At 38.3% G+C, this 12,527-nt stretch overlaps 1 protein-coding gene across 6 annotated transcripts in view; it reads left to right on the top strand.

The window, feature by feature from the left end:
- The window catches only part of SPAST (spastin), a 40,188-nt gene that overhangs the window by 20,675 nt on the left and 6,986 nt on the right, over window positions 1-12,527 (top strand). For 5 of the 6 annotated variants that reach the window (XR_013922034.1, XM_080343062.1, XM_080343063.1 and 2 more), the window contains 9 exons: window positions 2,777-2,851; window positions 4,036-4,107; window positions 4,625-4,700; window positions 5,231-5,322; window positions 7,080-7,159; window positions 7,991-8,033; window positions 8,676-8,755; window positions 9,738-9,808; window positions 11,558-11,598. Coding sequence is in view for 5 of the 6 variants with exons in the window: in XM_080343062.1 (XP_080199188.1) it covers window positions 2,777-2,851; window positions 4,036-4,107; window positions 4,625-4,700; window positions 5,231-5,322; window positions 7,080-7,159; window positions 7,991-8,033; window positions 8,676-8,755; window positions 9,738-9,808; window positions 11,558-11,598 (630 nt within the window). In the remaining variant the exon portion in view is untranslated. Of the gene's footprint in view, window positions 1-2,776; window positions 2,852-4,035; window positions 4,108-4,624; window positions 4,701-5,230; window positions 5,323-7,079; window positions 7,160-7,990; window positions 8,034-8,675; window positions 8,756-9,737; window positions 9,809-11,557; window positions 11,887-12,527 lie in introns of those variants that run through there. The other variant, XM_080343061.1, reaches the window with a different exon arrangement.

Here is a 12,527-nt window from a genome sequence, read left to right on the forward strand (position 1 = left end):
TACTGCAGTGCTGATTATTCAAGCAAAATTGCTATTTGTTCTTTGCTTGCTGTGGGTCTCTTTTGTCATGTTGATGGGTGACTGGACTTGCTCTGTGGTCTTCCTCTTTCCTTTAATGCAGTTTCTGGTTTTGAAACATCGCAGGGAAGAAACCCTGAACCTGGCGTAGCATCACAGGAATACTAGGCCTGAAGAAAAGAAAGCTTTGGCATCAAATATGTGTGCTCTGGTATTCTTATGAAGAAGGAAAATGTCATTGTACCATCTTTGTTTTTACAGTGCTTTAGTATGTCACATATGTTTGTTCAGTAGCACTAATACAGTGAGCTGGGTGGGAAGGACTTTGAAATGTGAGGCTTGGAATAGTTATGACTGCTTTCCAGTAACAGTTGATATTTTCAATAAGGTTGTCTTTGTATTACTGTAGCTAGCAATGGGCCTGACCTTGCTGCTGTTTGAAATACAACAAGAACAGAGTATCCTGCAAGTTTTAAAATGTTCCTTGGAAGAAAAGAGATCAGTTTTATTCCTTGTAGATGAACATGGTAGATGTGGCAACTATAGGGAAATATTTAGTAAATTAAATACTACCATTTCAACTTTAATGAGTTTTGTACTCAAATTCGTATTTAAACAAGCCAATTAATGGTATTTTCTGTAGGAGAGCAAGAATTGAGGTGAATAAACAGAAAACACTGGCTGCAACCATTTCAGCAGTAGGATGCTAATAAAATCGTAGCAGTTAGTTCAGACCGTGTTGTTACAGAGGCACCCAAGATAACTCCAAGCAAATAATAAGGTTAAACCAACTTTAATTCAGAACTGAAACCAAATGACAGACTGAAACCAAGCAACAGAAACCAATGCAAGCTGGGGGGGGTAATCCAAAATCAGTCAGCACTGCAGCAACGCTTAATAAATTGTAGGTCAAATATACCAGTTGGGGATATTGTTCTCATACGACCACACAAGAATGATGATCCACAGTGAGCACACACTCAACTCATAAGAAGCCTGGCTTATTCAAGGGTACCCCGAAGAAATACCTGCTTGCCTGGGGTGGGCAGGGGCTCACTCCGGGATCTATCCAGAAGGGAATATTCAGTCACCAAGGAGAACGTGAAGGCTCTCAGTCCCAGGAAGTCTCCTTAGACAGTGTCCCTGATATAAGGTGAGGGCTCCGATCACAGACCCGCTGCTCCAAGAAGGCTGCTCAACGGGGGTCTTCAAAGGGAGACATGTTTTATAGTCTGGTCGGATCTGGCTCTGGTCTTTACAAGCATGGGCCTGGGCACCTCCTTGGCTCAGGACCCTCTCTGACTGGGAGTCCCACCTCTCCTGCCCCTCCAGCCAGTGGGGAGGTTAACGTGAAGAGTCACTGTGTCCTGGGTTGCGGGGGACATGACTGTTGGCATCAACTGAGATGTGTATTTGAGTACAGGCACAGTGGGCCACTAAATGTGGAAGAGGCATCAGCTGTCATATTTGAAAACTCCGGACCTCATCAGGCTTCATGCAACTGCCAGATGTGTTTAGGATGACTAGTTTAATAACAAACATGTTAAAAGCTTAGTGTGTCTCAATGATAAATGGCAGTTGAAGCTGAGCTGCATAGGTGATGATCAAGGTGAGAAAGAGTTGTAGACTTAGTTTGGACTATCTGAAAATGGTGGAACTCCCAAAGGATGGTTCCCAACAAAAGCTGTCAGGCAGGAGAAGCACATGGTGTGCAGCATGGAAGACAGAAACACTTGAGGAATGTGGTTGTCCAGGTTAGAATTCTGTAATACAGTTGTAATGTAGGTGGTATGTATTAGTAAATAGGATCATGCTAGATAACTATTTTTAGTGGTCAAAGCAAATCAATTACAAACAAAATGCTGTGAATGATGAAATAACAGAGAAAAAGTGTGTTGGTTGGTCATCTTAGAAACACTACAGTGGGAATGAAGCCATTTGTTATCATGGATATTGTGGAAAGGAGGGCTTGCCAACAGTTGTCTTCAGACATGGTGTGTGTATATAAGAGACTATTGCTTTTGGTTATTTGTTGGGATTATTGGGAGCTGGAATGGAGAGGTGAGCGTGAGACCAAAAAAGGAACTCTCAAACTCTTGGGGAAAGCAGTAAAGACAAAGTGATGGGGAAAACAACCTATGGGAATAACTAAAAGAGGTGTACTTTATGAAGGTTTGTAGATTTGCTTGCTGTGATGCTACATGGGATGGGTGCAATTTCACAGTGTAGGAAAGATGAATCCAATGCAAAGTGAGAGGCAGAAGATTATTATCAGTAGCATTTAGAGAGAGTAGGTGGTTGTTAATATTTAAAGTAGTTTTGGTAAAAGCTTCACTTCTCAAGTTTCATTTAATAAAAAAAGATGGAGTTTTTCCTTATGAACTTAGGAGGAACATTGCTTTAACTCGTACTACACACCTGCATTCTCCCTTTTTAAATGGAATTGATGCTTTAAACTTGTTAGGCTGGTCTGTCTTGTGCAAAGTGTTATTATCTTTTATATTGCTTTCACAGTGCATCTGTGCACAGAACAATCATAATGAATTTAACACTTGTGTGGGAAACAGTAGTGATGTGCATTAGGTCAAGTGAATAACAGAATGTAGTTCTCTAAAAACCTGCACTGTTGTAGCACTGCTACTATTGGTATCAGTGTCAGCCAGTGAGCCGTTCCTCAGTCTTAAACTGTTTTCTTATGGAGGTAAATCAACATTTTCTTTAAGTCTTTGAAGGTAACTTATGGTGATGTACTTTTCAGTTATTTACAGGACTTAGAGCTCCTGCACGTGGATTGTTGCTGTTCGGCCCACCAGGAAACGGGAAGACAATGTTGGTGAGAAAATTACTTCATGCACGCGTTGGTAGCTTAAAATGTAACCATGAGGGGTGGCTTTTGGTTTGGGTGTGGTAGTCATAGACTGTATATTCTTCCTGAATATATATTATGATGTTAAGTTAATATAAAAATGCAAAATTGTGGAAGTGGAGAATTGGGGAAGCGAGTTGCTAAACTGTTCCCTAATTCTTTTCAATATCACAAGTAATATTTTAAAACTTAAACTAGCAAGTCTAAGTTTCATTTTCAGAGAGAGTAAAAGTAACATAGTTAATTGTTTTTGTACAGCAGTGATTAATCACAAATGGTCTACTCTATACTAAAATATACTAGATGTGGAAATGTGGGAGCAGAGTAGCAAGAAAGGGGGTTGACTGACTTCCACACTGCCATGCACAGAGCATAAGTGCTGTGGAACTGTCTGGCTGCTGCTTGTTTTCTCAGCCCAATGTGCTGGGCTCGGGGAACTGGAGGGACATGGCTGCACATCAGCCGGGAAGCATCGTGGGTCCCAATGCAGCTGAACCGGGCACACGGTCCCGCATTGCACGGTGGCTGCGGCTGCGCACTCCCTGTGCTGACACGGAAGCTGGAGCACAAGAGTGTGCCTGCCAAGGAGCTCACTTTGCCTCATCTGTTATGCTTTACTCACTGGAACATAATTTCTAATCGCTAAAATTAAACAATATAACCAGGGAATCATGCTCTCCTGAATATGGTGAAGCTGTTACTGAAGAGGGTGTGCTGTGTGAGCATTCTGGCTGAACTGATTCTTTTTCCTAACTTTCCTCTGAAAACAGTTTTTGTATAGATAGGGTACAATGAAAAAAAATACATCATTTTTAATGTGATTTGATCCAACTGCTACCCTAAATTAGTTAAAACTGTTTCAGATGTCGACTCAGGATACATTGAAAAGAGCTGGAGACTTTTATTCTTCAGTATGTAAGTTGTAGTTGGCTATGGAAATGGTGTGGTTAGGGAAGTCTAAGGGTGTCTGGTTACCTGTTACTATTTGTAAGTGGCCTGTACAGAATTTTTCTGTAGCATCTATAAGGTGTTCCCTTTGAAGGAACACGGGTTTTCAAAATTGTCAATCAGGACATGAGTGCTGGCTACGGAAGCAGAGAGGTGTCTTCAATGTGATGTTTGAAAAAGTACTTTTTTTCCCCCTCTCCTAGGCCAAAGCAGTTGCTGCAGAATCAAATGCTACTTTCTTTAATATAAGTGCAGCGAGCCTAACTTCAAAATACGTAAGTTGCAACTGTATATTGATCTGAAAACACACATGCTGTAATTGGGGCTTAAGAAGGCCAGAGGCTGCGAATGAGTCTTTGTTGAACTGTTAGACTGTAGTGAGCATGAAGTTCTAAAAAAGTTACTTTTGAAGTAAAATAAAATGTTTTGTGCTTGTGTTAACTCAAAGGCTTTTGCAGTTCATTCTGACCCTGGCTGTCATATAGATGAGTGGTTGTGGGTTTTTTCTTTAAAAAGTAAATGAAGTGGGTCCCAGCTCCCCCTCCTTTCAATCTAATTTAGGCACCAAAATCTCTTGACAACTCAATTCTGATCATAAGTGAAGTTGTAATATTTCTTTTAAGACCTAAACAATGCTGTTGTATGTAATAGTGAACTAGTGATAATCTGAGTGTGTATGAGTGGATGGAGTGTGGTTGATTATCAGCAAGATTTTCTGTAGATCCTTATGTTAGCTTGCTTGTATTAAAGGCTTTCTAAATCTCCTCCAAAACCAGTTTGTTGTTGTTTTAGGTGGGTGAAGGGGAGAAATTGGTGCGTGCTCTATTTGCAGTAGCCAGAGAACTTCAGCCTTCTATAATTTTTATTGGTAAGACCTTAAATGTTGTTGACTCTTGTGCATTTTCTTAAATATTTTGACTTAGAATATTGGAATCATTGAGTAAATTCTTTGGGTAATTCTGCAGTGTAGAGCAAGTGTCTCAGATATGACCTGCTGGCTAATCAGTAGTTTCATTTAGAGCATGTTGGATTACTGTTGTATTATTTAATTGGTGTAAGAGTGGGAAGAAATGCCCTCAAGACCACAAATGCTGTACTACCTTTATGCTCCAAGTCCATTTATATATTGAACTGTAAACATTAAAATGGGGTTTGCCTATCCCGAGTTGCAGTTTATTATCAGAAGGATGTTTTTTTTTCTTTCATCTGTGCTTGGTGTTACGTGTTCAAAGGACAACACATTATACAGCCTTTTAAACTTCACTGAGATCTGTCTGTCTCCTAAGGAATAAAGGTCTGATTTCTCTTACTAGAGCCCTATGTTAGCAAAAGAGCTTAGGCAAATATGAAGACTTTAATGTTGTGTGCTTATTTAAGATTTCTTTCTTTCTTTTTTAGATGAAGTTGATAGCCTTTTGTGTGAAAGACGAGAAGGTGAACATGATGCTAGTAGGCGTCTAAAAACAGAATTTTTAATAGAATTTGATGGTGTAAGTATTTAGTCTTGGGTATTGTTTGATTTAGCTGAATTGGCTAATGGAGTGGGTGCCAGTATAAGCTAGAGATGAAGGACAAATGGGATGTGGCTGCTGGGGCTTAGCTCTGTGTCCTGTCCCCACCCCTTGCTGGCCAAACAGCTTTTTCCTGTTGCTGTTAACTTTTACCTGCTTATTGTAATATTCTGGAAAATTCAGTCTGAGGTGAGAGGTAATAATCTGGAGATGAGCTGAAATAATGGGTTGAACGATGGAGAAGAAAGGATAACAAATGGCAATAATGAAGGAGCTGTGAGAACAAATGTTCTTACGGGCCAAGAGGGACACTTGAGGGTGAGGTGGAGTTGAATCCTTGTTTGCAATTGCATGTTTTGCTGAAGCACATCTTGTCCTTTTGGCAAAGTAAAAGAAGATTAAATGGCTTTTAAGTGATGCCTTTTTGACTTTTAAGGGATATGTGTCACAAAATAGGCACTGCCAAAGGATAAGGTGAGGCTTGAGGGATATGGGGATTTCAGACCAGATCATGGGGCTACACAGCCATGACACTTGGAAAGGATGCTTTTTATTGAGCTATAGATTTTTTCTTTGCATCATGACCTAGAGGTGACAGGATACAGTAAGAATATATCTAATATCACGTTATGTAATACCCAGCAAAAGGAACTGGGTTTCATAGTTTTGGGAAGGGGAGGACAAATTAATATCAGAATATTTTTCAGTCACACAGAACTGGTTTTTGTATTGAACAATGTTAGTTTATATTCTGCTAGCAGAGTAGAATATTGCTATAATGGTGAAGCAATAGTAATGAGTTACAGGAGGAGAAGATAACTGTAGAGAGACACAATGGGATCAGGAAAATCTTGTCCAAAGTGGGAAGAATCAGGACAAATAATGCAATGTGACAATGATATGCAGAAATTATTACACACACATATACACAGAGGGGTTTTTTTTTTTTAAATGAAAAGGGAAAAATGAAATATAATTAGTAAGTTAGCAAACTTTGGATCAAGGTGTAACTATATCATACAGTGTTTGTGGAATGTTTTTGACTCAGTAAGGCACCAAAGAACTTAAGTCTACGAAGGACTGGATATCAGGTGAATAATAACATGTCTCTGATACCCAAGTGTTTTCTCTGAAGTCTGGAAATTGTCTATATTCTTGGGTATAAAATCAAGTCTTGCAATTGAGTGAATTAGGGGAGGAAGGTGCTGTGTCTGTACTATTGAATAACATCTCGTTTTGGTTACTCCCATCTTGTGAGAACCTTGTTAGATGAATCTCTGATCTGAATGGTTCTGGCTGTACTTTAGCCTCAAGTTTTGATTCTCTCTTTCTCTGTGGGCTTCAAAACAATGTTGGCTGTTAAAACCCACAACAGCAGAAAGTCTTGAGCTTTTTAAACACCTCTGGATGACTAAACTTCTGAGTGCTTTTTGTGGTCTCAGTTTTTTCCAGCATTGTAGCACGCAGTTCCACAGCAGCATCTGTGCTCTTGCAAGTCTCTTTTCAAGCAACATGAATTGCGCATAGTGTCCTGTGTTTACATTCCTTTTTTGTTCTTTTTACTTCTTCTTAGTTGGACTTTATGTTTATCTAAAGAATGTTGTAAATATGGGGGAAAAAAGCATACACAGGAAGATAGCATCAGTGCACTGAACACATGGCAGGTCTCTAACTGTCTTTATTGTGTTACTGCTTGATGTAAACTGAAAGCTGCCTTGCCTTCCTACATTGCGTAGGTACAGTCTTCTGGAGAGGACAGAATACTTGTGATGGGAGCAACAAACAGGCCACAGGAGCTTGATGATGCTGTTCTCAGGTATCAAAATGCCTCCTCCTTTGTTGGAATACAAAAATATGATGTTCATTAAGAAGAGCAGGTTTTGCTACTTAGTGTGTTGGTAGTTTTCGGTTTTGGAATTAAGTAGCAAAAGCTGTTTGGCAAGGTTAAATTATTGAAGCTCTCAAAGGAGGTGCCTGTCACTTCTCTTTTGGGATACATCTGCACAAGCATGATGGGCTTAGGATTGTCTAAAACATCAGTACCTGTTGAGAACAAGCCAGCATTTTATAACCTTCTTGCATTTTATATATTGATTCTTCTATGACTTGAATCTTAATGGAAGGATGAAGGAAGAAATTTGACCAGTGAAATCCAGTATTTCTTCGCTGTGAATTTTGGTCTTCTGATGTCCTGTGCAATTACAGATCTCACTGTAGATTTGCCTTAGGACTTTTTTGCTACAAATTCTCATACTTAATTCTCTTTTCATTCTTGATTGAGGAGAATAGGCATGTCAGCACTGTCTGAACAAATAAAACACATTTTTAATTATTCCAAAGGCTTTTTGTCTACCGTGAAGAGACACTTCATTTTGTTGCTATTAGTCAGTGGTATTTCTACCTTTAGAGTATTATATTTTCTGCCTGGGAGGACTTTCATAACTTCAAATCAGAGTAAGGTGACACCAGTGGCTTCTGCATATTCTTGTTTGGATGTTGGTTTTGTTGGGTTTTGTTTTTTAAATCTGTAGTTCTGCTTCCTAGAATTTGATGATGTAAGTGAAATTTTGATATTTATCAACCCAAATGTTAGATCTATGTGCACTAAAAATATATACACACACTTTTATATGCTTTTTTTTCCTAGACGATTCACCAAACGGGTATATGTGTCTTTACCAAATGAAGAAGTAAGTTTTTCCAAGTGTTTTCTTCATTTTAAGATCAATTTTATTAAAAAATAGAATAAAATATGTTTCTTAGGCTATTCCTAACTTGCCCTAGTGGATGATTGCAGTTTGGTGAATTAACTTCTGTTAATTCATAACAGCCATAGTACACTGTGCTTTAATTCTGGTGGTTGTCTTAAATTTTTGCATTTCTTTTACACGTGCTAGTTGCATATCTGATAGTAGCTACTCAGTATTTCTTGGCCAGTGGGTTGTTGCTTACATACTAGCAGGCATGGACAAGTCTGAAGTAGGACTTGCAGGAGCACGTTTGCTTGGCTGGATAAGACACTTTATTGCAAAAGATGAAAGTAGCTTTCTTAAAGTACTGGTTTTCAGCTCAACAGCAGATTAGACCTTTTGATGAGGATTCTAATGCATTATTGTTCAAGTAGTTCAACCCTCAGTCGTTACTACCAAATCCCTTTCTCTTCCCCAGAAGAGATGATTGTGTACAGCCTCATCACAAGAGCACTATAGGCACATTTAAACTAGTGAAGCAGAAAAGCTGACCTGACAAACATGTAGTTTTGTTGTTGCAATAGAGTTTTAAGTGCACCATGAAAATCAGTTTTACATGTGATAAACATACCTACTTTTCAGACGAGATTGATTTTGCTAAAAAATCTTCTAAGCAAGCAAGGAAGTCCATTGACCCAAAAAGAGTTGGCACAACTAGCTAGGTAAGTATTTTGTAACTTTACTAAATAAATATACTCATCTACTGCATTCATTCAGACTATTTTTTATTAATTGAAAGGTACTAATGTTTACTGATGTAAATCATCAGATAGTGACCACTCTTGCTGATAATAAGTTGCCTGCATGTGGGGAAAATGGTCTTTTATCTAGCTATATGAAAGTATTTTTTTATATGCTTGTGTATATATATGTGCTTGTTTATTTCCCTGCACCACCTGCCTGAGTTTCTGTTGTCGAAACATGCTCATCAGTGCTTTTCTTTCTGAGGAGGAGGGGATGCTTTTCTCCACCCGTCCCGCAGGCAGTCCAGCACTTCTCTCTGATGCAAAGACAGTACCAGTTTTGCACTTGGCATGTATTTCAAATCAAAAGCAACTTTGCTTGTCCATTGCTAGGCTTGTTGAAGGTATTACCAACATAGCAGAGCAAGCACTGAATAATTTCAGATTATTTTCAGTTTCATATTTGATTGGAAAAGCGTGGGTTAAATACCCTTCCTATTATGAAACAAAGTTATTTTATATTTTTCATCATTAAGATGTGTAGTATTGGGTTCTCATTGTATCAATGGGGTTGAAAGACTACAGGACAGTTGAGGTTTTGGCTTTATATTCATCTGCAACAAATGATGACTAGTGGCAGGGCATTCTCATAACAGGCATAGTAAATATGCTTGAGATTAATTTTAATCTACAAATCCTAGTTGATTGCTCTCTTTTTGCTTTTCCTAGCAGGTTATTTGGGACTTGAATAGCTGTACTTCAAATTTAATCTGGGAAAGACTCAATTATAGATCACTTATGTTGATGCACTTCTGATTTATTAAACTTGCAAAATGACATCAAAATAATACTTTTGATTAAGTAACATTTTAATCATCTGCAATTAAATGATATGGTTTGAAGCAGGTTTTGGGTGTGTTTTTTTTCTTCCCCTTCTCCCCCACTTTTTCCTTGGACAAAGAATGACAGATGGATACTCTGGAAGTGATTTAACGGCATTAGCAAAGGATGCAGCACTGGGCCCTATTCGAGGTAAGCTGCTTTTTATTTAGGTTTTGAAAAAACTCAGTGCCCTTGATATTAGAGATACTATCTTTTCCTACATATTTAAAATTCATAAAGCTCTGAAATCAAGCTTTTTAGATTGGACTTTGGTCTGTTCCTAATAATAGCATCTTTAAAAGACCCTACATAAAACCCTTCAGTACCTCACCATGTGAGGGAGACAACTTTTATGTCTTAAGAGGAAAGCAGAATGAACTATTTTTTCACATTTGTGAGGTTTTTTAACTAGTGCATCTTTCCTAGGCTGGTGTTGGTTCTATTGTGTTTAAATTATTACTTGAATAGCAATCTCTGACTGCATTGCTTTATATTAGAAATTGGGCAGATCTCTCTTAAGGAAGGAAATACTGAAGCAGGTGAATTTTGTGTTTTGTGGTGGGTTTTTTTTTTAGATATGGTTTGAATGGCATAGCTTTTTTGGTTTTTGATATTTTAATATTGAATTGTGATCCAGATGACAGTAGTGACTCAAGTAAAATCTTATCTATATGTTATTCCTCTGATGTTTCCAACTTTGAAAAAACATGATTTTTATGCACAGTGAAAATTACACTTTTTTCCAGACACTGCCCCTGCTTTGTCCTGTTTCACTAGGCAGTTATTATGTGTCCAGGAGCCACATCTGAAAGGGCTGATTATGTTTAGTGGAGATGAGTGGTGGGATTTTGTGAAGAAAAGATTGTGAAGGTTTTATGTTAGTGTTTTGTTTGCAGATATGTTGTCGTACCTGACAGAAAGGTACTAAAGGCAGCCAGAGTAGAAGTGTTCTATAATATCAGCCTATTATGTGTAAATAAAAGTTGTTGCAACTCTCTTAAATGATTTATGGGGATGAAAGATCTGTATGTGTGTGTTGTTTAATTTTATTGAGTCAGAAATCCTATAGCATGCAGTTTTGCCAGTGCACTATCTCTTGGAAAGCAGCTGCTGGAAAGTAATAGTTCTTTATCCACTTACTTTCAGCTGTTAGAATTGTAAGGACATCTTCCAAAATCCTGCATAATAACTGGGAAACAAAATTGCATTAAATAGGTCTCACAAGAGACATCATGTTTCCTAAGACTTGAATATATTTATTCAGCGTAGTTGAATTAATAAAGTGTGCATTTAGGTATGCAGGCTTTACTTCGCTGACAAATCACTTCACATGCAAGTCCAGTTTGGGAAGAGGCCACAAAATGTTGTGCACCCTATTTCTTCTACCTGCTCCTGGCTTTCAGATAATTTATTTTTTAAAATGTGTTACACCTGATTTTTATTTCTATATTCTTGGGTGACAGTGACTCTCTGTTTCCTGAAAACTGGGCATGTTTGAGGGGTAGGGGAGTTGTAGGTACCTGGAATAATATGGGGGAAGGCAGCTCTGTTACTGTGCTGTTCCTCATACTTTAGGAAGAAGGAATTAGTTCTGCTACCACTTTGTACTGTATCCGCAGTGACTGAGTGTGGGAGCAGCCTGGTTGAGGAGATGATAAATGGGGAAGGAGGAGGTAAAAACACCATGTGCCTTTCTGAACAGGAGATTATGTTGAGGCAGAGAGGTCTAATTTTTAGTTGTGGTTTGGGTTTTTTGTGTGTTTTGTTTTGAGTTTGTTTTTTGTTGTTTTTGGTGTGTTTTTCTTTTTTTCAGAATAAAACTGCTTTTAATATGCTTTAGTTGTCAGAAGCAGTGGAAGTTTTCTTATGAAACACACTTATCTTCCTTTATTTTCACAGAATTAAAACCAGAACAGGTGAAGAACATGTCTGCCAGTGAGGTATGCTGTTCTTGCAGTTGCATTTTCCCCTCTGAATAGAATACATGCTCATCAGAGACTTTTAACATCCTGTTATTTACACATAGTATCATACAAAATACCTCATAATTTCTTGGTGGTATTACCCTTTTTGATTACTTCTTCATTGAAGAAAATTCTTTACAAATAGTGATTAAAAAGAAAATGTGTCCTCAAGTGTCTGAGGCTCTTTGTGTAGTTTGTTGGTTATCAGGCTTAAGAGCAGCAACTCTTTTCCAGTAGCAAGTCTCTGCTGTTGTCTGTTTTGGCCTGACTGCCCTACCTTTCCCTTTGCACTGAGCTGCAACTTTATCTGTTACCTACCAGATGATGTCGGAAGCCTGGCTTTTATTTGCTTGCAGTGGTACTCCCCTAAAACATGCCCAGAAGTATTATGTCAAATGATGTGTTTTATTCTGTCATCTTAGGGAGAACCTCTGAGGGACTTTAAGAGAGGTTTGTTTGCGTATAATACTTACTTTCATTCACACGGACCTTCATAAAGAAAAAAAAGGTTCCTCACCACAAATTGCATCTGTAAACATCAAAATAAAAGGAGGAGTTTGATCCCACATATAAAAGTTTCTGTTCAAATGTGTGTGCAAACCACAGTTATGTAAGGGAAAGTGAAGCAAAACTTAATTCCCCTGTTGCTTTCTGTGTTTAGCCCTAGATCATGGCTAAGGCTCTGATAAGCCGAAAGGATTTGTAGCAGGAAGATGAGAACATCCTGTGATAACGTGTTGTGAATGCAAGTTTACTTCCAATAGCCTAGTCCCAAAGAAACATGGGGAATCTTCTCCAATTGTAATGTTAATACTCCTTTAGTAATGAGGCTGGTTGTTCCACACACTCTGGTTATAGCCCATGATGTCAGGCATTTCTCTATATGGGAGATACATATGCATATA

The sequence above is a fragment of the Nesoenas mayeri genome (assembly GCF_963082525.1).
Source record: "Nesoenas mayeri genome assembly, chromosome: 3".
NCBI classification, from domain to species: Eukaryota; Metazoa; Chordata; class Aves; order Columbiformes; family Columbidae; genus Nesoenas; species Nesoenas mayeri.